Here is a 23,457-nt window from a genome sequence, read left to right on the forward strand (position 1 = left end):
GAGCGCGGGTGGCAGCCGGAAGGACCAGCGCTCTCCTGTCACCTGTAAGGATCACCTGGAGGAAGCAGAGGCAGTATCACAGCACCTAGCACACTGCCCGCCAGCTGGGCATAGACACGAGATGTTTCCAGTACAGATGCGGTTCAGAATGTTACATTGGAAAGTTTATTTCATGGTTACACGTAGCCTACAGCATTCTTTCACCACTAAAGGTTGTCTGCGTATATGTTACTTGTGAATAGAAATACATGTCTCCAGAAGCAAAGCAAGAACCCCATGATAGAGCTTAGCACCTTTTGATTGCATAGTTTGAAGTTTCCCTGTTGATTCTCTGCACTGTGTTGCTCAAGCAACTACTCCATTATTAATACAAAATCATTTTCAGATTGTTTTTGTAGTCCTGCAAGGAGCAGAAATTGGAAAGGGCAGGTTGCTCCAATACTGTTAACTCAAAGACTAGACTAAGTTTTTTTTAATATAAAAATATACCAGGTTCTTGAAATTCTCAAGCACAGCACATAAATACTTATGGCTGGTTTCGGGGCTTACAGAGGCTCAGCTGAAAGCATACTAACTCGGAGGCCAGTAACATTCTTTAAAGAGCATTTGCCCAGCCGTTTGACTGCACTGGGGAACTGGTACGTGCCAATTCAGTCGCCGAGCCTGAGGAGCTGCATGCCAGCCGTGTTTGCCTCTGGCTTGCAGCTTCCCACCCGGGCAGGCGCGAGGGAAGCGACTAAAGCTCCCCGGGAAGGCTGTGTCGGGGTTTGCTTCCTCTGCGCCAGGCAGCGCTAGGCAAGGGGCAAGCTCGCACCTACTGAAACCAGCCGCTCGGTACGTGTGGGGCTGACCTGGGCCGTCCTCGCTCGTCAGCACCAGGAGACAGGGCAGAAGAAGACAGCTACTAGTACAGAGCAGAAAAGGTTTCAGGCAGCGTCATTTTTGCCTCTTAGATCGCTCCAGGGCTGGCTGAAGAACAGAAGTTAGTCATGCTGAGAAAAACTGAAGTCCACGACAGCGGGGCACACCACTCCTCTGAGAGAAAGTGAGTGCGCGGAGAAGTACACAGATGGTAGTGGCCGAGGATGGACGTGAGTAACAGAGTCCTTTATGATGGGGATGTGACTCTTTTCCATCATCTTTGTGCTTCCGTGTCTGTAGGATGTTCCCCAGCCTTTCTCACTGTCAGACTGAACCTTTTTTGGATGCAAAATAGCAGAAAGTAAAGCAATTTTACTGTTGTGAATCCTTTGGGCAGCTCCGATGGCTCTGAGACTTCTTTCATTCCTGAAAGAAAGCAGCAGCTCGTTAGATACAGAAGCTGGTGTGGTTTCTTCTAAAACAAAACTACCTGGTATATAAAGCGTCTCTAGCCGAGCTACATACTTGGGTTCTCTAACCAGCTAGCTTTTCAAGTGTCTTCAGTGGCCAGGGAGCATTTCCTCCTTAACAAACGCTCAGTGTGTCGGCGCTGCCAGCAGCTGGTACTGGCAAGGCCAAAGCTGGGTCGTTCAGCCCTAAAGGGTTTGGTGTCAGAGATTCGGTCTCTCCAGCAAACGCCCCCAAGGACAATAGCTTTTTCTGTACCTGGGAAGTTACCAGATACCTAAATAATACAAGTTTTTGTTAAAAGGAACATTCAAGTACTTCCACCTAGTTGCTGTGCTCAGCCCTTTACCACGCTCTTCAGCGATGACTGCAGGCGGAAGGAGCTGGCTGACAGTCCAGAAACACAGAAAAAGTACTTGTGAGCCTTGGAGTAAAGGTGAAATTGGCACTTCTCGAGTTTGTCTGACAGCAAAGTAATTTTGTTTCAGCTGAGACTTGCACTAGTGATTGACAGAGACCTTGGGAAACAGAGATCACACACTTTCATTCATTTAATAATACTGATCTCTTCAAATGCAGCGTACGCTCATCTTTGCCATTTTTTTATAATGCAAAGTATGACTGACTTCTCAAGTAAGCTAGGAGGGAGGGGGCCTGACCTTTTTTTTTTGTGATTTCTTTATTAATGTTTAATTCCTTGACATTTTGCTGGGTTGCAATATAACCGGATGAGTATTTTAGAGATCAGTCACAAAAAACCTCCAGTTTGGCAGTGACCTCTCTGCCTTTTCTTTTCTTACTCCTGCTCTAGGTACCATTCCTTTGTAGAACGTGCCAGGGGTTGCACCTTCCATTACCTCGTGCCCTGTAACATAAATACCTTCTGCAGGCCCGTTTCCTATTTTTATTTTGACTCGCTCTTTAAAGTCACCACTCCTCTGCCTTCCCTGGGTCACTCTGCCCTGTCTGAGCGCAGGTTTCGGGGATGTGGTGCTTAACCTGTTCCAGCACTAGGCCGGAGTCCCTGCTGCTCGTGACTCAGAGCAGGAATACTGCCCTCCCTCAGCCGGGAGCACTACACGGAAGAAGTTCCTACACACCTAGGCAGGTCCCCAGGCCTGGGATGCCCAAAGAGGCCCCGTGCGAGGGCGGAGCCTGCCGCTAGAGCCACGCCACTGCTTTTGTTAAGGTCGTCATGTGTCAGAGAAAACCAGGAAAGGGTATTTTATTTACACTCCACCCAACAATTACTGCCGCCTGGCAGTACAGTTCCTTGGCTATGATCAGTCACTTTGCTTTCTGCAACCAGGTTAAATTAACCCTGTGGCTTTCTCTTAATGAAAATTTTGGCTAATACTTTCTTTGAAGTTAAATCAAATACTCTGGAGTTTCAGAGACTGAACAGTCTCTAAGGTAAACTTACGTGTTTCCATATCTCTCCAGTCCTCTCGATCACAACAGTTTGTGATTTATTGACAGGCGATGTAACCTTGTAGTCATCAGACAGGAGACCCAGGATAGGATACTGATTCCTGTACCTGTATTAAAGATATTGAAGAGAGTTGCAAACGTGTAGCCAAATCGTGAACTTGCAGTCATTAATCCCCCCAGACTTCCACTAGTAACCGAGCAGGTAACACAGCCACGGAAACGGCCACCTTAGGTTTTCCTGTCCCGGGAGGATCCAATACTACCGCGACTGTTCCCCTTCAAGTTGAAGAGGCAGCATTAAGATACCTGCAGGAATAACTTGCCTCATAGAGGATACGCGATAGAAAAACAAAAGGATGTATTTTTAAGAAAGGCGAATAACTACATTACTTCTTAGTGATGATGGTTGTTACACCGGGGGACTGACTGCCGGATAATTTCTCATGCTTCAATCTGAAGAGGTCCTGAGAAAACCAAAAGTAAACATTCAAATGAAATAATGTTTTCTGAAGGATTAGTTCACTAAGGTCACAACAATGTATTTGCAGAAATTCTTCTCAAAAAGAAGTCTGTCCTTCCAAAAGGCTGGCCGAGGAACAGCGTTCAGTTACAGAAAATCCTAACCCCGATTCCTGAGCCGGGAGCGTACAAACGAATTCCCAGGAAGCGCCCACCTACAGCCTAACTGGAAGCTTAAGTAGAAGTAAGTTGTGTTATTTTACCTCTTGCTGTTGCTTAATAAAAGCATCTTTCTCTTCCAACATCGATGTCAGTTCCTGCAGCCTTATTTGCAAGTCACTGTTATTTCCTTCTCTCCTTGATATGTCTTGCTGGAATTGGCATAACTGAGCCTGTCAAACGTACGGTGAGGAACAGTTAGGTGTTTGGGGCTCCCTGCCGGTGACCTTTCAGTTTGTCTCTCGATGTTTTGTGGTTTGGGGTTTTTTTCATTAAAATCATGAGCAGTAAAATGCAGTGATTTTCAAATAACAAAGTTGAGCTGCACAGTAAATTCAGAAAGTGCCAACTGGACTAAATTCTGCCCAATATCAATTTAATAGTTCTAAAACTCAGTAAAGCCGGTACGAGACTGAACAAGTTGAACTGGCTTCCAGGGTGGTAAAATTAACTACAATGATTTAAATGAGATTTCCTACATACAATTTTGACTGAGATTTATTTTTGTTTTCTGTTGGGTGTCTTCTGGCTGGTTTCTTTCTTCAGCAAGACACACAAAATATCCCCTTATGAGCCGATTAATCCCTAATTTGTACATCCAAGGAACTGTATTTTTTTTTAAATCACAGTTTTATGTTCTACCATAAGGGTTTCTAAGCCATCATTAGTGTCTATGTATAAAGTAATTACAGAACCAAAAGACACACAAGTACATAGGGCAGATCTTTTGTGTTCCTTAGTTAAAAAAGCATCTGCTTAGGCGCAGTCACGCGAGGTGAAGAACACACACGTGCCAAGTTAAACAACTCACCCTCAGGCTGCGGATCTCACGATCTTTATCCTCTCTCAAGTTATTGATCATCTCCACGTAACGGCTGGAGAGTTCGTCTGTGGTGGTCTGCAGTGTTGGGCTAGAGCAGGTCTACAGAAAACGGAAAGACAGTTTTCATAGGGAACTCCCATACATTAATGCATCCGTATCTGTGCGCAGCCGCTGCCGAACACGGGGTGAGCGAGCCCGTTACCTGCAGCCGGAGGCTCTGGATCTCCTGCTCCAAGGCACGCTTGCAGTACTCCAGTTCCTTCAGCTGACAGTCCTTCTCTCCCTCACTGAGCCGAAGGGAGAGGAGCTGCTCTTCCAGAGAGCGACATCTTGCAGTGCTGTCCCGCAGTCCCTGCTGGAAAGCAGGGGAGTGGAATGAATGCACGGTGATCCTTGGGGAAGCAGCAGGATCACACACGTACACAAACGTGTGCCAGGCAGCAGTTACTTGGAATACTCAAAACTCAGCATACTGTACTTTTCGGCCAACACTAATTACACTGAAAACACGTTTTTAGATTTACCTGTTGCTGACGATTATTCTCTCTCAACGAAGCCAACATAGTTTCATATTCTTTCACTTGAGAATCTTTAAAAGCCAAATCCTTCTTAAGTAAGACACTGTCAGTTTCTAACTTCTGTAAGACAGAAGCGTTTAAGGTCAATAGCTGCAATTTTTCAGTAAATTTCCCATTTTCACAATGCATCATACTAACTAGTAAGTGATGTTTTATAACAGAGAAAATACACAATTTTCTTGAAACGTAGGGGTTTTAACTACATAGCATACAGTTGCCTGTCACTGTAGTATTGTAGACAAAATTACTCATAGTTACTAACGAGAACCCAACAAAAACTCCAAAGCTAAGACCACTGCACTGCACAGGCTCCTTGTTCTGTGTTAAAGGCAGCAGTTAAACCTCCCTCCCCCCCCCAAATGTTGCATTTTGCAAGAGCATGCTGTGGAGTATCCAGCGGTGCCCGGTACTGGGGCCGCTGTGGACGATGTTTCTGCTTTCCCAGCGGTAATTAGCTGCAGTCCGCAGCAGTAGCCACAGAGCTCCAGCTTCCAAACGGGGATGCCTGGACCCTGGGAGAACACTGGAGTTGTTAACTGCTGACAACAGGCTTCCTGTGGAGCGGGAAATACAACTGGCAGGAGTGAATGGAACCAAGGGCTCCCGATTCCTGGACCAGCACTAGTCAACAGGCGCCTGGTGTACGCTCCTTGTGCAGGTGGAAAGCAGAACCCCAGTCCATACATCCGCACAGGGCACAGTATGTACCAGTTCAGAGCCTGAATCGAATCTCACTCGGCAGGGTCCTTCCTTTGCAAGCACTTGGGTTTTTAGGCTTCAGCAAATCACAAACAAACCTCACCCACTGTATGCGTCCTGCAAGTCCATTAATAAACTAGTCACTCTCACTAAAGCAACTGAAGCCTGGACTTCACAATTTAAATTTTATCCCAACAGCTTTCCTACTGACAGGTAAAAAACAGACAAGGCCAAAAGAACTGAAAAATACGGCTTACCCCCAAGTCATCCTGCAAGTGGCGAAGCTCTTCACGTAGATTTTTGAAAGTGGAAAGCACAAGTCTCAAAGATTTATCTGATGTCACTCTCATCTAAGAGGAAAAAATGAAAATGAATACTCCTGAGTAACTAGACAGTGAGATTCAAGCTACAGCACTGGTTTTCATGTTTTGTAAAGGCAGGGGCCAATTCCAATCAGCTGTCTTCAAAGCACTTCGTAAAGAGGTGCACTTTTCCACAGATCCCACTGCTGAGAACATACAGCGCTAGGAAGGAACTAAATAAACAACCATTATCCGAACCTTCCGTTGCTGTCTTACAGCCAAACCCATGTGGCTGGCGGCTGAGAAGGCAGGCTGAGGTGAGGGAGCTAAAGCACAAGACCAGAAGCAGCAGTGGAACCACACCAGGAACGGTTATTAGGGTTTGGTACCGAACATCCTAAGCACACCTCAGAACTCTGCGCTGTGTCACAGGTTTTTAACCAGAACATTTGCAAAAGGCGAGAGCCACCAAGTTAGAAGCATTATGTGTAGCTGGCAACTGATACCCCGTTCAGCATTCCATCAATCACCTACGGCTTGCCTTTAGCTTTTAAAGTAGTAATAGACAACACATGCAAGTAAAAAGGTGGAAGTTCTGTGTTCTCTAACCTAAAGCCAAGATGATTTCCAGCAAAACAAAACCACAAAAAACCACCTGTAAAGCTCAGTTTAGAATACACAAGTAGTCTGGAACCAACTGCCACAACATGCCACTTGAGGCCACCTGTCTTGATTCCATACCACTTACACTGGACAAAAAGGAGTAAGCAGAATATGGAGTGAAGTACGTCGTGTGCATGTAAGCCCTGGTACGTGTAAGCCAGCTTCTACTGTTTCGAGTTACTGTACCACACGCCCTCCACCCCGCTCACGTACCTGGAGGAGATAACGAATCTGCTGCTTTGTTGCCTCAGACAGTCCTTTGGGAATTAAATCTTCAACATCTTCAGTCTAAGTAAAGAAGAGAGGAAAGGGGAGACATCTTGATTAAGGGTTTTGTCTGGCAGATCATAATGTGGTTTCTTCATTATTTACACAGTTCTACTATGAGAAACATGTTTAGTACGAGGCAAGTAAGAATGAAAATAGATCAAAGTGTATCCAGAAGATTTCCAAACTCTTTATATATGTGGCATACAAAAACTGAGATGAAGTGATACATGAGGCATATATTCAAATCATTAAGTTTAACATTTATTTTAAAAGCAGTATTCAAAACAATCCTCTCGAAATAACAGCTGATGCTCAAACAGAACGCCCAGCACTTGGTGACTGGAGCAAACCTCCTGTTTCTAAACAGTGAACGGACTGTCAATAAACAAGAGATGACCAACCCATCACAGGAGATGCTGCCAGTGATTAAGTGGCATTGCTTCATGTAGTTTAATCCTACACAAGTATTTCTGCCATATACACCCAATGCCTTTAAAGATCAGAGGTGCTGATCATTCTGTCACGGCCTGATTCACAAAAATGAGCTTTCTGGAGACTTGGGCAGTCTGTTCTCTCAGCTTAGGTTCCTCTCCTTTCTGCGAGAGGCAATACGCTTCACTTCTTGGGAGCACACGGCAGCACACGTGCCTGAACAGCAGCTTTATTGGCAAGAGCATGGAAGATCCTTCAGAGAAAAGCACTCTGCGTACTGAAAATACATGTAGTGGTGGTTGGTTTATACTGAAACCATTACAGGCACAACAGGAAAGACTTCCAAAATCTGACTCTCGTACTGGAATAATGCAAATGATTCAAGTTTTCTTTCAGTATTACCACATTTGCAAATACACGCCTAGCAGTAGGTTTCAGTCTCCGAATGTTATTAACAAGCAGGAACCTTTAACTAACAAAGAACAACATCCTTAATTTAAACTGGGTTGGTTAATTTGCATGAAGAGCCACATTAACACTGCATGTTAGGGAATGGCTTGCTCAGAGCACACCTGATGCTTACCTGACACGTAAACTCGATGTCATTGTTCCTGTAAAACAGACAAAATCCAGGGAACCAGTTAACACAAAGCTCCGGGAGAACTTTTAACAATTCATACCCACATTCGCAACTATAAGAAGATGATCAGGTTACGAGCTGTTACCTTCCTTTTAAGGTGCCAGGCAACATGCACTATTAAATACAACTCCGTGTAGAAATCTCCGAGGAGACCGGAACACTAAGAGCAGTACAGTTAACACAGGCTAACCATCTCCATTTCTTTGGGCAGTTAACCCCATTATGTTTGGTTAACCCAATTACATTCTTAATAGGCTGGGTAATGGTTTACCCAGAACTATGCTGCAATGTATTGACATGCCCGAAGTGTTTACTTGGCAGCATCAGGTTTTTGTGATGCTTAAATTCCACTTTTCCCCTGCTGTGGGACCATTTTCCTATTTCAGTAACCTCAGAAAGCACCAAAGGAGCCTGGCAGTGAGGGGGAAAGCGTGAGGGAACGGTGGTTGGGAGGGAAGGGCGAGGACATTGTGAAGACTCAGATTACTGGCTGCTGTGAATCTGCATTTCTTTTCAAAGACAGTCCGTAGGGCTCTGCAGAATAGACACTTAACGTTAATTTGTGTGTAAATACTGAGCTTTATGCCTTACGGTGGCCATCTCCTAATCCAGGACATGACATAACACAACGCCGTGACAGAAACAAAGGAACATTGGGGGGTCTGGGATATTTGGGTTATTTATATATTGGGTTATGTATATTTATCATTAAATACACATCAGTGCATGCTGTAAGTGTACTTGTTTGCTCTATGTGCAGACGGGCATGGGATACGTAACTCTAGTGCGTACAGTCTAAACAACTTGAATTTACTTGGCTTACTGCAATTTTATGCCCCGAGTTACTCAGCAGATTAGATCAATGTGTAAAATACAGTCAATTCTAGTTGTTAGGGAAGAAAACAAAAACAACTTGCTGACAGCACTGTCCTCTCAACTGTGCACTGCTAGCATTTCTGGAATACAAAAACAACAGAACAGACAGAATGCCAGTACCTTCCTATCTTTTCCACATGCTGTAGTAAACAACTGTACAAGTCGTTGGTTTTGCGGTTCAGTTCAGCAAGGAGCTCCCCGAAGTAGCGGCAGTCCAGCTGGTCACCATTTTCCTGAGAGCAGTTCACCTAGCAGAAGATATGCAAAAAGGTCACAACTGAGTTCCCTTCTTTGGGATGAAAGGTGAACATGAAAATGCTACAAATATGATAGTTTTGGTTTTGTTTGCTCTTACTAAGTTGCAATTTGTTTTTCTTTTCCTTGGTATTGAGTCTTTCATGTCTTCTGGTTTTCAGTACACTATACAGAAATTACTTCTTTTACAACAACAAGAAATATGCAAAGTAGTATCTCCTGCAGCATCTTCACCATTATGCTAACGTGGAAACCGTTGGGAATTGGGTATCTCATTAACAGACGTGCTTCCATAGCTGTGGTGGATAAAACGCCTGTGGGCAGCACCCAGATAAAACCAGCTGGGTTCAAGATTCCCCACTGCAAAGATGGTATTTGTATTGCCCCAGTTCAAACGTTTACGTTTGTGAATAGAAGAATTTCAGCCACGACCCAAACAGAGCGTACCCGAGTTGCTTTACGGGAGCATCTGGCTCGGGAAGATTCCGCAGAGGTCTAACGCTGCTGTCACCAAGTGTCTTTGCCCTGCTCCCTGCGCACTGTGTGGATGCCCAGGAAGGCCGGCTACGCTGCCAGCTGCACCGACAGCACGCACGGACAGCACGCTGCCTGCACCCCTCAGAAACTCCCGAACTTGCAAGCTGCTGGAAAATGAAGGGCAAAGGAAGCCAGTTTTGTGCTTCCAGTGAATCTGTGTCAAACACTTCTACACCAAACTGAAATACATTTGAAGTCCTTACTGAAGAGTTTAGGTAGGAAGCGATCCTGAAGTGATGTATGCAGAGTTTATAAAGTTACGTATCGTCTCTCCAGAGCTACAGGCACAGGCCTTGCGTTACTGATCTTTGTTGTGTGACAACTGACATGAAAGCTGACTCGGTCAAGGGGTAACACTCCCAGACAAGGAAAACAAACAAACCAGCATGGCTTAACACATTTAGAAGGTAAGAGAAGGACGATCAGTCAGTACACCTAAGCACAGGTCAGTGCCAGCTAGAAACAGGATACAATATCTAAAAGAGCTTTTTTTTTTTTTTTTTTTTTTTTGTTTCCTTAACAGCATGTGACAAAGTCTTGGACAGTCCTAGACAACATCTGCAGTCACAGTATACCAAGAAGTTGCCTGCAACAGACAAACTCTACTGTTTACTTTACAATGGTGCTTAATTACTATGAGTTTAAACAAAAACTTTTGAGATTGGAGATAGCAAATTTATGTGCCTGTGTATTATTCATACTCTGAACAGTAAAGCATTCAGAAAATCATTCTTACCGGTTCACAGGTTTGAACTGTTACCCTCCTCACTGTGTTTCCTCTGCAGTCATCACTCACAGAGACTGGAATTATTTCACAAGGGCTGCTGGTCTGTGTCTGTTGGCACTGGTGAGTGACCTGGGACTGCTCGGAGTGCTGGGCCACATGGCACTGATCGGCTGCCTGGGGAATCTGACACTGGTGGGAAAACTGATACTGCTTCTCCTAGAAACAAGAATGGATTTTTTCAAGCTGCTAGACACATCTTGATGAGATAGAAGCTTAATACGAATATATAAATGAATGAAATGTGGTTTTACTTGGAAAGACTGGTGACAGTTTCAGATATTTTAATAATCCTAATAAAGTTGCTTTTTTTCCTAATTGAACGTGAGTTTGCCTCACACTTTCATACTTTAAGGTCATGATCCACCAACTCCTCAAAATTTTAGTAGCTGCACATGAAAAGCACAGAAGAGACACCTTTCCTGAGTTGTATATTTCAGTATGTTGTTACTCCCAACATACTCAAAGCAACGGGAACCTCCAGTATTTAACTTAAATCATGTGTCTCTTGTTTCATGAAGTATTTTAGAGATTAAAAAGGAGCACCAGTTGGAACTACTTACTGTGTTTTCATCGTTTCAGAAAAAAACTTGCATGGGAAATGGCTCAAGGCATTTCCTCTATAAATGCTTTCAGCAATTCCAGAGTCAGAGCGTACAGTACATACGGACACCTGTCTTTGCCTCATCTGAGAAAAGTGCTGTTTACAATACACTGACCAAAACAATAAACTAGAAACTAACCTGTGTTCCAGTCAAAACACTGAAAATTACTGATTTCAGCAAACTTGTTTGTCTAGATCATGGCTTTTACAAGTTTACTTCAAAAAATCACATATTCTGCTTCAAAGTATATAAATGCAAATCCTTCAACGCTGACATGCTACAGATCCGAGGAGGTTTTACAGCAGGTTTTGGAAGGGCTGCACACCCGTTGGCAGTCACAGCACAGTGGGTGCACTTCCAACACTTTTTCATTTCACCTGAAAGAAATCTAGTTGCATGGCCCCAGCCCACGGTGCAGCGTAAAAATCAAATTCGTCAAAACTTATACTCCCGATTTGACTTGAATCTAGATATACCCTGGGTAACAGAGCACATAGAAATACGGTTTCCAGGACTAGATTCCACACTTTTTTTTATTGTGGGGTTTGGGGTTTTTTTTTACACCATCTGTGGGAAAAAAGCTATTATTCATTATTACTACTTTCCCCCCCAGCCCCCCCCCTTTCCACTCCAGAGAACGGGTATTACAACTGATTTATCTAAAATCCAGAACAGCACAAAAACTTCAGTTTTAAAAAACAAAACCAAACCCAGACAAGAGAAATCGGACTGAAATACCCTTCATTTCAGGTTTTTTCCTGTTGAAAACCATGTTTCAGAGCAATAAAAAAAGAATAGTATTTTTGTTATTGACAGAACACCATTCCAAGATGAAATTTCAGACAGCTTTGTCAAATGTATTTTTTCAAGAATGAGGGAAAAAAATTTTTTTTCAATTCAGTTTTTGTACAAATTTATATTGGTAATTTTGTTGTGGAGCTACTGCAAGAAACTAATTATCACTCAGTATTCAGACTGACAGTGCTTACGATACAACAACCATTTTCATTGTTGGTCTGAAATACATTTTTAATAAAAAAGTAGCGAATGTTCCAACTTCTGCTGTCCTTACAGAGACACTTTCATTACTTTAAGAATGTCCCCTGTACCTCAACAAGGCAATTCTCAGGTTGACAACAGTCCCGCCCCACCCCCCAAAAACATTAATTTTCTGCTACCATCTCAATTTTCTTTTGCAGTAGGTAATATAAACAACCAACTTACTTGGTGGGGATTTAATAGCTCATATTTTCTTATTGTCTTTTCATAGATGACATTATTTCCAGGAAAGAAGTTGCCCCCTCTAAGAAATGGGGATAATGGCTCCTGTAAAGCATTTTAATAAAAACATTCATAAATGTTGTCAAGCAGCAAATTCAAAATCAGTGTAATTTTGCCTAAAAAAATACAAGGTATTTTTATAATTTGAAGACACATATACTTCGAGATAATTTGTTGAGATATGTGCATTTGAGTGTGTGTCTGTTTGGAAACAAACCACTGTGCTTCCATCTAGACTCAAACAGTTAGAAATCAATCTGTGCTAGCAGTACGACTGAAGGATATTAACAGAGACTTAACTGCTGAGAGGTGGGAAGCCCGACTGGCAATTCCATAGGATTTTCAATCCCTAATCATTTCATCTCTCACCGTCAGCGATACGGGCCACGTGACTTCAAAATATTCAGCATCCACAGATGGAAACAGCTGAGCACTTTTACCAAATCAGGGTAAGGGAGGAAGAGTTACACAAGCAGAACACCAGCACTAAGCAGTTCTCCTACCTGATCAGGATTCTCAATAATAATCCTTCGAACAGTGCCCTGCAAGGAAGAAAATAAGCAACGATTCAGTGATTCCTGTGCTTCAATCTCTAAAACCTTTTATGCTCAAGAGTTCAGGCTTACATGGATTCCCAAAGTAATCTGAATATGGTCATCAGCTGTAAACTTCCTGAGATCCACTGGCCGAAACCCCCAGAAGTGTTGCAAAGCCAGGGCCTTCCCACCCCGAAGGAGATGCCCCACGTACAGCGTGGCAGCACACAACCTGCAACTCTCAGTTTTGAGAGTGTTTTTTCTCCGTCACCTCTTTGCGGGTCTGAAGGAGTAAGTCCTTATTTTCTGTAAGTGCCGACAGAACAGGATACAAATCCAAGCTGACATACTGGACTAGGTCTTCAAGGATCCCATGTCCCTATTCCACAGACACTGTCTTTCACGTCACAAACCGAGGTCAGCTGCTGTAAATAGATGTGCATCTTAAAGACTTTTTCTTTCACCAAGGGAAGAAAACTTGTATTTTGCTTAGACACTGAAATGAAAGGGCAGAGGAACTGCCAACAAACCACGGCAGGTTTGCACCCAGCAGTGACAACTGTTTCAAAAAGTGGTCACAAAATTCCAAAATTGACACTTAAGAACAAAGATGACCATGTGGAAAATCTGCACATTCTTGAATGAAAACTTAAATAGGCCTTTTTAAGCTACAGAAATCCACAAGTGGCAGCAGTTTTGTTCATTTTCAAATAGATTTTTTTCCCCAGCACTGTCTACAAACTACTGCAGACACTGACTTCCATTCTGTGGACCACCACCAGTTGTAACAAATCATACACATCGCTTGAAGTCTCCACATTTTGTTCTTTATCCAAGCAAGTAAAATTCCCACTGAATCTTATCAAAGGACTGGGCAATCTGTTAGTTTACAGCACACTATTTATTCTTCCTCACTGTACAAACTTCCATTTTCATAATAAAACATTTCTTCCTTTAACCCATGGGCAGTGCTTGGGAAGTTTATATTACTGCAGTTGTCTCGGAGACATCCCTAGCTGGGTGAGAGCGGCTCTGAAGCAGGTCAGGTTTCCAGTTGTGAACTGTTGCGTAACTGTAGAAGCCTGAAGCGTTTTTCCCTATCTCCCAAGAGTGAATCATAACAGCACCAGGAAAGATAAACCAAAGTAGAAAAGAAACTGTTTGAGCAGCAATCATAGTAATTAAGAAATCTCAAAATTGTAACTGCTGCAGAAAACTTAGAAAGCTGCTTACTCCTCCATCCAGATACCGCGTACTTGAGGTAGGCCCATCGAGGAAGGGACCCCCCCGACACCAACAGAAAACTCTGTACTGGGATATTGGCACCAAAAGGAGACAATATGGAGGTCTACAACGTACAGCCCAATTCCTACATCACTCTGACACCTACAGAATTTGAAGTAAAATACTTCAAAAATGAATGCCCACTGGCACTTCCATCACACCAGTTTCACAGCAGGCGTACCCCTGACTCCCAGTCGCTCCTCTGACCCAGACGAGGCAGCTCCAAGCTTTGCACCGAGCCTGTCCGTCCTGGAGCACTCTGGTGCTACAATACCAGCACCATGGGAGAGCAGGAATTGTTCCTATTCGGAGCTGACAACCATTGTACAGCACATGAAAATGAGACGAGCATTCTGCATGAAATTACATTTTCAATGCACTGAAAAGTTGGAACAAACCTGGCGGAACTAAATGCTGCTGCCACAGGGCTTTGGAATACGTAACTCACACTGACTTGTTCAGAGACAATAACATGTAAAATTATTTTATCTAGTTACCTACATGTTCTCAGAGGAATACACTCAGAAGTGAGAAGACTGCAGCATTTTAAGTTGAAATATACTTTTGTAATATTCAAAAAGGGCAGTCTAATCATATGTGGAATACTATACAGAACCTAAGAACTTTTTCTTTTTTTTTGGATAACATTATGCTTATATTTAAGATACCCAAACTCTTTCATTTCCAAAGAACTCCGGTGCAGACACATTTCCCTCGCTCCTTTACAAACACGGGCTTGCCTGCGCTTCCTCCCACACCAGCCAAGCAGGCTGGACAGGAAAGGAACAGAGAAGCCAGAAACCGGGTGACTGCACCAGCCTGAACTGCCCCCAGGCAGCTCCCGGCAGGGCACAGGGGATGCCACCCCCCAGGCCCCGGGGGCCCGTCCTTCACTTGTGCAAGTGTGCTGCAGGGGGTACGCTGTGATGGAAGATGACCTCGAGCTATTTTCAGGTTTCCACCATTCCAAGGGGCACAGCTCAGGCTACTCTCTGATGTCCTACAGTGCTCTGGAGATGTAGTATTTTGTAACTGAAAGAAGGGAGGGCGGGGTTTTAAAGGGGAGAGCCCAGTGCTACCGTGGATTTCAGTGGCGCAACTGGGTTTGGGATTTATAACTGCCTCAGCAGTCATTCTGGGTCTGTTTATAGGATCATTTTGAAAGGTATACGCTAACACTTCCATAATGATTTTTGCTAGTCTTCAAGATCTTTAAATAAGATCTTTAAATTCTAAAATAAGCATTTGATAGGTTTATCCAGTTATTGCATGTAAATTTTATGCAAAAACAATCAGTATACTAACTTTTATTTCAACAGGTTTCCCTCATCTTCAGCCAAACCATCGATTAAGGTGAGAATTTAATCTCTGTCAAAACCTTTTACCTGTAAGGTATTGTCTTGTAAATTACAAGCGATCCAAGTCAGCTAATCCCGATTTATGAATTACGTTTGGCAGCTGAAATGCAGAAATGGCAAGCTACATTTGGAGGTTGTTTCAAACAATACAGCCCAATCTGACAAGCTGGTTGATACTATACCATTCTCGCAGTGGGAGGTGAAAGTCTTTAGCGCTTCACAGCACCAGCCCTTGAAAAGGTCTTACAAAATTTCTCACAATGGGTAGACAACGCCTACAAAGGCTTTCAGGATTTTGCCTCCTGCACTGACAGCAGGCATCTCGTGTGTGCCTTTTCCTATATTATTTTTTCATGACCATGGTGAAAGCATTCATACATGTAAGCTGTCCTGGAAGAGAATGTATTCCAAACATTCTTCATTTAGATCAAGCAGACAAGAGCAAAATTTGCCGTGAATTACTCCAGACAAAACTTGCCATTTCTGGGAGCAGCATTTGGCTTCCACATCAAGGATAAAAAGACAGAATCCTGAACCACAAAACAGACCACCATGTGTGCTATTTGCACACGCTAGTTTTGAATTTACCTTCCTTCTAGCTTATTAAAAATGTGCATAAATACAATGGAACACACCAACCACGTGACTAAATAGTAAGTGTATCAACAGTGATGCAGACATTTTTTATCACTTATCTACAAAAGCTCTGCAGAAGTTCATTACATATTGCTCAAAGACAGCCCTTGCCTTATCAACAGTAAGAAGCTTACACTACACCTCCAGGCTGCCATTAACTGAAAATTCTAATGTTAAATTAAAACATCTGTGTGAGTTAGGTATCACTACGTTATTCAGTTCATGCAGCTATACACGATCTGCACAAAGGACAACTGAATCACCTCTTTGAAAGCTTCCTACACTCTTCCCAGCACTTCCTCCTCACAACTCCATTCAGCACCAAGTACGCAACTTCTGTCTACTCCCAGCTGACTTCCCTGTTACTCTTCTTCTTTAATCATGTCCTAATAATCTGTATTAAGCACCTTCCCTCTCCACCATTAAAACTGCAGTCCACACAAAGCCTGATTTGAACTACACCCTCTTTTGTCTTTAATCCAGCAAAACGCTTCAGCAAGAAATTATTTTTCATCAGCACGACTTAATGGATTCAGTGACTAAAACAGAAGTTGGAATTAAACATACTTCATAGAGCAGAGACAACATTTGAGCCTGTAATCAAATTGTTCACAAGCTTATCTAAGTAGAGGAAGCCTGAGACTGCAGTATTTATTCTAATGAATATTTAATTAATTGAACTCCATTCAGACTATCATCTAAGCTAGCTGAGCAGATCACTTATCTGGAAGGTGAGACCCGTGTTTACACTCCTGCCCTACGTCTTTCGGGAGAGGGATTAACAGCTTTGATACAGCGGGAATGAGTCTGTCAGACCCAAGCCACGTAAAGCTGTTAGCGAAGCCGCTCACTTTCCAGAATTTAGCAGAAGCCATCCTGCAGAAGGCAGCCCTTAAACTATGCAAATATGGCTTTAAAAGGAAATCAGATTTCACATTGATCTTAATTCCTATTCTTTTTCAGAGATAAGTATGTTTATACCGCAGGAAAGAAAATTAAACAGGGGTTCAACTGAAACAAACATACATTATGGTATCGAGTACAGCATACCAGTGCCACTTCTACTAATGACAGCCTGAGGTATAAGAGAAAAAAATGGATAAGAATAAATTCTCATCTCCTTTTCTCCTTTTTAGTCGAAGCTGTTCTTAAGCCACTGGTTCCTAGTTTTAAGATTTAGCCAAGATATCAATCACACATTGTTAAAATTCCATTAACTTATTCAAGCCATTCCCTGAAGACGCACACAACGTGCCGAGCACATCGCGGAGCCCTTCCCGCCGCGGCTGCCGCCGGCACCGCCGCCCCAGCGGGCGCGCACCCGGGCCCACCCCCGAGGCAAAGCCGCCGCAGCACGGCGCGGGTGGCCGATATCGATTTAAAACAAAATCCAGGACTTGCCAACAGGAAACTGACACGGGCCTGACCGATCCGCTCAAAATTAAACGGGAAGGGGAAGTCCAAAGGAGAACCCGCCTGAAGGGCAGTGGGTCACAGGGGGCTCCTCAGGCGCCAAGACCCGGCCGGGCCGCGGGCGCCCCTCAGCCGCCTGCCCCGCTCCCGCCGCTGCGGCCCCGCAGGCCCACAGCCCACCCGCCATTAACGGATTAATTAAACGGCGCCTTTGGGGTACAGAGGCCGCCCGAGGCGAAGCCCCGCGGCCGGGCCCCTCAGGGCGGCGCGGTCCGGCCCTCCCCGCCGCAGCCCGCGCTCCCCCGCCGGGGCGGCACAGCCATCGTCCCCGTCCCCCCCTCCCCCCGAGAGGGGTTTTGTGGCCGGGCCGCGTGTTTTCAAAGTCCGCCAGGGCCACGACCGTGTCCCCTCCGCTCAGCCTGAGGTAAAACCACTTTTTCAAAGCACACCCCGGGCACAGGCAGGGCGGCCCGCGGGCCCCCCGTCCCGCCCCGACCCCGCTCCCCACCGGGCAGCCCCGCAGCCGCCTCGAGCCCGGGGCGGCCTTCGGCTTCGACGCCGCCCCAGCCCGGGCGGCAGCGGGGCACGGCGGCGCAGCCCGGGGCGGGCGGCGGGGCCGGAGACCCGGCGGCAGCCGCCGTACCTGTTGCAGCGGGTCGCAGCCGGAGCCGACTTGCTGGTAGCCGTGCGCGCACTCCAGCGGCGAGGCCGCCCGGGAGGAGCAGGACGCGGCGCTCACCCGCCGGCAGCCGGGGCCGTAGGTCCGCACCCGGTCGCACGCCGGGCTGCTGTCCTGCGGCTGCTGGGGCGCGGGCTCGAAGCACGGCAGGGGCCGCGGCGGCTCGGGGCAGGGCGGCGGCTCCCGGCACGGCGGGGGGCGCGGCGGCGGCGGCGGCTCCGGGCAGGGCGGGGGCTCCCGGCAGGGCAGGGGCCGGGGCAGCGGCTCCGGGCAGGGCAGGGGCCGCCGGGCGGCGGGGAGCGTGCTGTAGTGCTGCTGGCGGCGGTAGTAGTGGTGCTGCTGCTGCTGCAGGTGCGGGGGCGGCGCGAGGGGCTGCAGCTGCTGCTGGCCCCCGTACATGGCGGCCGTGGGCCGCGCCGCGCTCCGGCCCGCCGGCTCCGGGGCGGCAAATACAGAAGGCGGCTGGGGCAGGCCGGGGATTAGTACCTGCGGGAGAGCCGCGCCTAGGCCGGGACACACCTCCGGCGGCAGGGCCCGGGCCGCCTCCCCCGCCCCGGGCAGCGCGCCCGCCGCTGCCGCGCACCGGGACTCGCCCGGCCGCCGGCGGGAGGGCGCAGCGGGGGCGCGCCGGGCCGGGCCGGGGGGGCAGGCGGCCCGGGCTTGCTTTGCCGCACGGGCACCTTCCCCGGCCGCCTTCGGGTCCTGCCTGGCCAAGCACTCAGAGGAGCAGACACCGCCCTCGGCTCCCGGCGGCGGGTACGGCACCGCGCGGAAACCCCGCTAATGGAAAAAGCAGAGAATAAAGCGTGACACTGTTTAATAGAGCCCGTTGTTATTAACCTGTTTGCAGCGCGTGTAGGGGGAGCGCAAATGCATAGTTAGCAGCCTGAAGCCGCCCTAGCAGTAAGCTACGAAGTCCCCGCGGAGCCGCCCGCCGCGCAGCGAGCCCCCGGTGGGGTGCCCGCCGCTCCCTGCGCGCCCCCCTGCGCGGCGCCCAGCCCGCCCCGGTGCCACCGCCCCAGAGCTCGCTCGTACGGAAGAACGGCAGCTCCAGTTAGTTTCTCAATCCGGCATATTTTGGTTCGGGTTCCTTTGGCTGCATCGGGCAAGCCCCAGCTGAGAACGTAACTATGTTCTGCAAGGTAATGTAGCAATAACATAATTGTAGAAACTTGTGTAATAAATATTGCTCGTAATAATAAACCTTAGATTCTTAATTTTGTCAGTTTGTTTCCCCTACATGCTTACTATGCTTCAAAGTCACGCAGAACAAAAAACAGTGTGTGCAGTACCTCGTGCTAAGCAAAACACCTGTGACGCAGTTGAGCAACACCTGCTGCGTTTCATTCTACACGGTGTTACGTTGGCTGTTCACTGAAAGCTCCGTCTCAAATTAAAAAGAGCCCACAAAGCTCTTCAACAGGTACTTGGGAAGCTATGAATTTTAGGATGAGGTCCTACAACAATTCCGTATTTACAAAACAGTTTTTAAAAGACCCTCTCTTGGACAGCAACAAAACATAGTTACAACAGCCCAGTCTTTACACAAACCATAAGAATTGTTTTATGCTTAGGTAGGAAACTACAGTGATACTCCTGGTGGGGGGGTGGGGGGAAGCTGCTGTGATGTAGAATACAGCAAACATGGTTGGTTAGCCAGCTCAAGAATCTTACCAGCGTGCAGTATATACTGCCCTGTTTAATAGTGTCCTGGAAGTTTCTTACAAGGGTCAGCAGAAAGCAAGCCCTCGGTCATCCTATTGTAATGGAAATACGAAATAACCTCCAGAAAAGTCTGTAGATGTGGTGAGGATTATTGGAGTCATAAATAATAACAGCAGTAATATATGCACAGTGATCTGTACTAGTTAATGAAGAGCCTCAAACACGGCATTGGAATTTTAATGTGACCAAAGCTTTATGTACATCTGAAACCAAGAATGATACTGTGTTCTGTATCTCACGGGGCGCTAACCTGTTCAGTATGAGTTCTTGCTGTCCTTGCTGTCCCAGCCAGGAGGAACAAAACAGTATTTCGATATAAAACAGGACAGAAGAATACACACTTGGGAAGACCACTACAAGAACATTATATTGTGATGTCTAGGCTGAAATTATTTAAATTATTTGTCATATGAGGTTGGGAAACTCTCTGAAGGGGTTGAGGAAGAGAGGGTTAAGAAGCCAGCAAACTGGCAGACAGCTGCACCCTATAAGCAACTTGATGAGGCAGAGATAAAAATCTGCTTTCAGCTGAAAGGAAGGCTTTAGAAATTGTAGGGGAAGTTAGAACCAGCTGCTAAGCAGAGGGTTTGGTTTTCTGATCCTCCCTTTGAGCCATAAAGCACTTAAGGTTTGGTGGAAGGAGCCTGTCTGGAGACACTGCTCCAGACAGCCCAGTGCAGCCGCTTTGTTCCTATCACCCTCTTAAGCCTGGGCTACTTGGATCTGACTGCGCTGACCGTGGGGCAACACCGGGCAGAGAAAGGAACATAAGCATGAAGATGCCTCTCTCCATTCTGAGTGCCTGGGACAATCCGGCTGCAGAGCTCTGCCCTTGTTTAACCAGCAAAAGCTTGACACCATTAATTGCTTATAAAGATGAAGCAAGGCAATTTCAGACAAGACAGCGAGTGCCTAGAACTTGCTGTTTAAATTGCAAGTACATCACTGTCTTTCAAAAGATGAGCTCCACTAAGTCAAAAGTGTGTTTATAGCAAAAATTCCTTTGTGATGGTCATAGCCTGCTTTATGCGGGTCAGGCTTCATGATCTTGCCTTTCATGAAACTGCTTGTATAAACAGGCTGCACTTTCTGATTTGAGTGTCTTCCCCCCTCCTCCCAAGCTTTTGCTTCTCAGCTGCCTTTTTTGACCTTAGTTCTGTATGGATAGCTATGTAACATTTGTCATCGGGCAGAATACAGAGTAATACTTCACTGGAAGTACACAGGCAGAATGAATTGGACAGAAGAAAGAAATCAGACTTGGCTTATTATATGAATATATAAGGATGTAGAAGTGACTGGTCAGGGAGAGGGGGAAGAATGTAAATACTTTTAAGCAGTAAAGTTAAATCTACTCTTCTGCAAACGCAGGTGGCAGCCTGACACCTGGGGAAATGAGAAATTTGATCTTTGACTGCAAAGCTGATACACTGTGTAATAAAACTGCACTTAAATGTTTTAGAATACCTTTTGTTCTCTAATGCCTCTTTCTTTCATTAAACAACTATATATGCTACAGTTGCTCCACACATCAGGATCTCCGATCGTGTGCTTGAACCCCCTGATACAGAGGTACGTTTGTGTGAATGTATCATGCAAACGCACGCTGGGGTGGAGGGGATTACAGAGGAGCTCCTGGGAGGTGCATGAGGAGGGGGAAACAACAGATGAGTATCGAGCAAAGGTCTGACTTGGGGAAAACCTAGCTAGTGTAGAGGGAGCCTTGGCTCTGTGGCACCTGGAGCCCCATCTGCCACATTTCCACAGCAATTACAGGATAGCAGATACTGAGGGAAAGGATAACAGGTTGTTCTTTGTACTGCCTGATCATTTTGCCCTTCTGGTTCATGCCTCTGCAATAACAATATACTTTTATTTCCCATGTGGGGGAAAAAAAAAAAAGGCACCTCTTAGGGAGTATTTTGATACTGTTTTAGGACAACACTGGTTGGCTATTTGTATTTTAATTAAAATCAGAAGAACAACTGTACCATCTAGACGCCATCTAGATCTCAGGCAGTAGCAGATGCTAAACAACCATCAGTACGTTCCAAAAAGTGTCTGAAGAGGACAAGCCACTGTAACCCTTCTCTCTCAATGCTTTCCCACTCAACAACTATTTTCAACTCTGGATATTTCATAAGGATAGTATGTTTTTGTCCTTACCAGTAACCTCCAGTCTCATGTACACAGACTTGCTTAGTACACCCCTTGAATTCACATGAACTTCTTTCACTCACAAAGTCCTCTGGAACTTCAGCGGATCTGCTACTGCTGCATGAAGAATCTCCTCTTGATTCTGACTCCTAGTTCTTCCGTACAACTTCATAATTTCTCCGCTAAGTCCTCCCTCTTCCAGGCTAGAAAAAAACAGCCTTATTCAACCTTCTCCATAGAGGCCTTATTCTGTATCATGGGTGATTTTCACAACACTTTTCCAATTCTAATAGATCATTGCACAGCATTCCAGATGTGGAAAAATCATGGATTTATACAACGGTGCAATGATGTTTACTTTTTGTTTTCTATTACCTTTCCAATACGTTCTAATGGTAGATTTGCTGGTTTTTTGACTCCCACTAAGCTGGTATTTTCCTGGAGTTATCTGTCATGACCACAGAGTCTTGCACTACAGCAGTAATAGACTGCTCAGAGCCCATAATTTCATATTTTCATACAAACATTACTGTATGTTCATCTACAATGACTTTTTATCTGCTGTCTTATTTTGTATTTTATTTAGAAATATATTTTAACAAGACATCTTGCAATGCATGGCTAGCAAGACTGGATCCAAAATGGCTTCTTAGGTGATTTCAGAATTTTAATTCTCTCATTGCAGTGTTTCCATGGTAAGAAAATTTAGCAAGCAGAAAGGATTAAACAGAGTTTAGGGTAGACTATAATTTATAGTGATAGATCAGATCATATACTAATGATCAGACCATAACGTAACTGTTGCAAGTTTAGAGGCAAACTCTCTTATCCCATTAATACATTCCTTGTAATAAGTTGTGGTATCAGTTGAAGTTTATACACTTCACAAAGAAACTGAAATCCTGGGAACACACCAAAAAATCTAGACTTAAAAACTGCATCTATTGGTTAATAGCTAGGATGGTTTATAATTTAAAATTGTCAAGGAACATGCAAATACACCCCTCCTATTTTTGCTATACCAGCAGAGGGGAAAAATAGTCATTATAGTATAGCAACAGGACACAGAGTGACAAAACAGAATAAAATTACTTTGTTTTATAAGGACACTGGTTTTGTGATGGCTGTCAGTATCTTCAAAACTAAAAAGCTCTTAAGATTGTATTTCGTTCTATGAAGTGAAATAATATAGTACTGTACTTACCCTTAAGCAGAAGTCACTCCTTTGTTCTAACCATTTCCCTGTTTGAATTGTTGAGGTTATTTAACAGTCAATTTACTTTGTTCCAGATAATTAATACTATGCCTGAGATTGGTGATCAAACAAAAAAACCCAACACGTTGAGCAACTTTTCTCGTATCCATTAAAGACCTTATTCAGCATGCTAAGGAGTGAATGCCTCATTTTAATGAAACTCCCAGCCACCATTTACCAGCAACTGACCGCAAAAAATAACCCAGGAATGTAACTTATTTGAGAACATAA

General features: G+C 45.2%; 2 protein-coding genes across 10 annotated transcripts in view; one reads left to right on the top strand and one right to left on the bottom strand.

Annotated features, from left to right (window-relative positions):
• The window catches only part of ZNF711 (zinc finger protein 711), a 55,333-nt gene extending 44,718 nt beyond the window's left edge, over positions 1–10,615 (top strand). For 6 of the 8 annotated variants that reach the window (XM_056359322.1, XM_056359324.1, XM_056359321.1 and 3 more), the window contains 3 exons: positions 954–3,463; positions 9,138–9,920; positions 10,037–10,615. The gene's annotated coding sequence lies outside the window, so the exon portion shown is untranslated. The remainder of the gene's footprint in view (positions 1–953; positions 3,464–9,137; positions 9,921–10,036) is intronic. The other 2 variants (XM_056359325.1, XM_056359327.1) reach the window with 2 other exon arrangements.
• POF1B (POF1B actin binding protein) lies at positions 143–18,567 on the bottom strand. Of its 2 annotated transcripts, XM_056359335.1 has the most exons (15): positions 18,054–18,567; positions 12,687–12,725; positions 12,127–12,228; positions 10,250–10,456; positions 8,842–8,969; positions 7,789–7,816; positions 6,717–6,791; positions 5,796–5,888; positions 4,786–4,899; positions 4,464–4,616; positions 4,250–4,360; positions 3,483–3,611; positions 3,151–3,224; positions 2,753–2,867; positions 143–1,287 (listed from the first exon to the last, which is right to left on the bottom strand). In XM_056359335.1, exons 1-15 carry the CDS (start codon positions 18,486–18,488, stop codon positions 1,282–1,284), a joined length of 1,809 nt encoding a protein of 602 aa, XP_056215310.1. In that variant the 5' UTR covers positions 18,489–18,567; the 3' UTR covers positions 143–1,281. The 2 variants fall into 2 exon arrangements, with proteins under 2 accessions (XP_056215310.1, XP_056215309.1); XM_056359334.1 differs by lacking the exon at positions 143–1,287 and having other exon boundaries at positions 2,734–2,867; positions 18,054–18,508.
• Positions 18,568–23,457: the final 4,890 nt, after the last annotated feature.

The sequence above is a fragment of the Falco biarmicus genome, chromosome 14, assembly GCF_023638135.1.
Source record: "Falco biarmicus isolate bFalBia1 chromosome 14, bFalBia1.pri, whole genome shotgun sequence".
NCBI classification, from domain to species: domain Eukaryota; kingdom Metazoa; phylum Chordata; class Aves; order Falconiformes; family Falconidae; genus Falco; species Falco biarmicus.

Bases quoted from the DNA above. Each gene is read 5' to 3' on its own strand.
- POF1B (XM_056359334.1), bottom strand. From the start codon at position 18,488: ATGTACGGGGGCCAGCAGCAGCTGCAGCCCCTCGCGCCGCCCCCGCAC. The intron at 3,225-3,482 runs GTAAAATAACAC...TGGTTTTCTCAG, and splicing joins TTATTAAGCAACAGCAAGAG to GACCTCTTCAGATTGAAGCA. The intron at 2,868-3,150 runs GTAATGTAGTTA...TCTTTAATACAG, and splicing joins ACAACCATCATCACTAAGAA to GTACAGGAATCAGTATCCTA.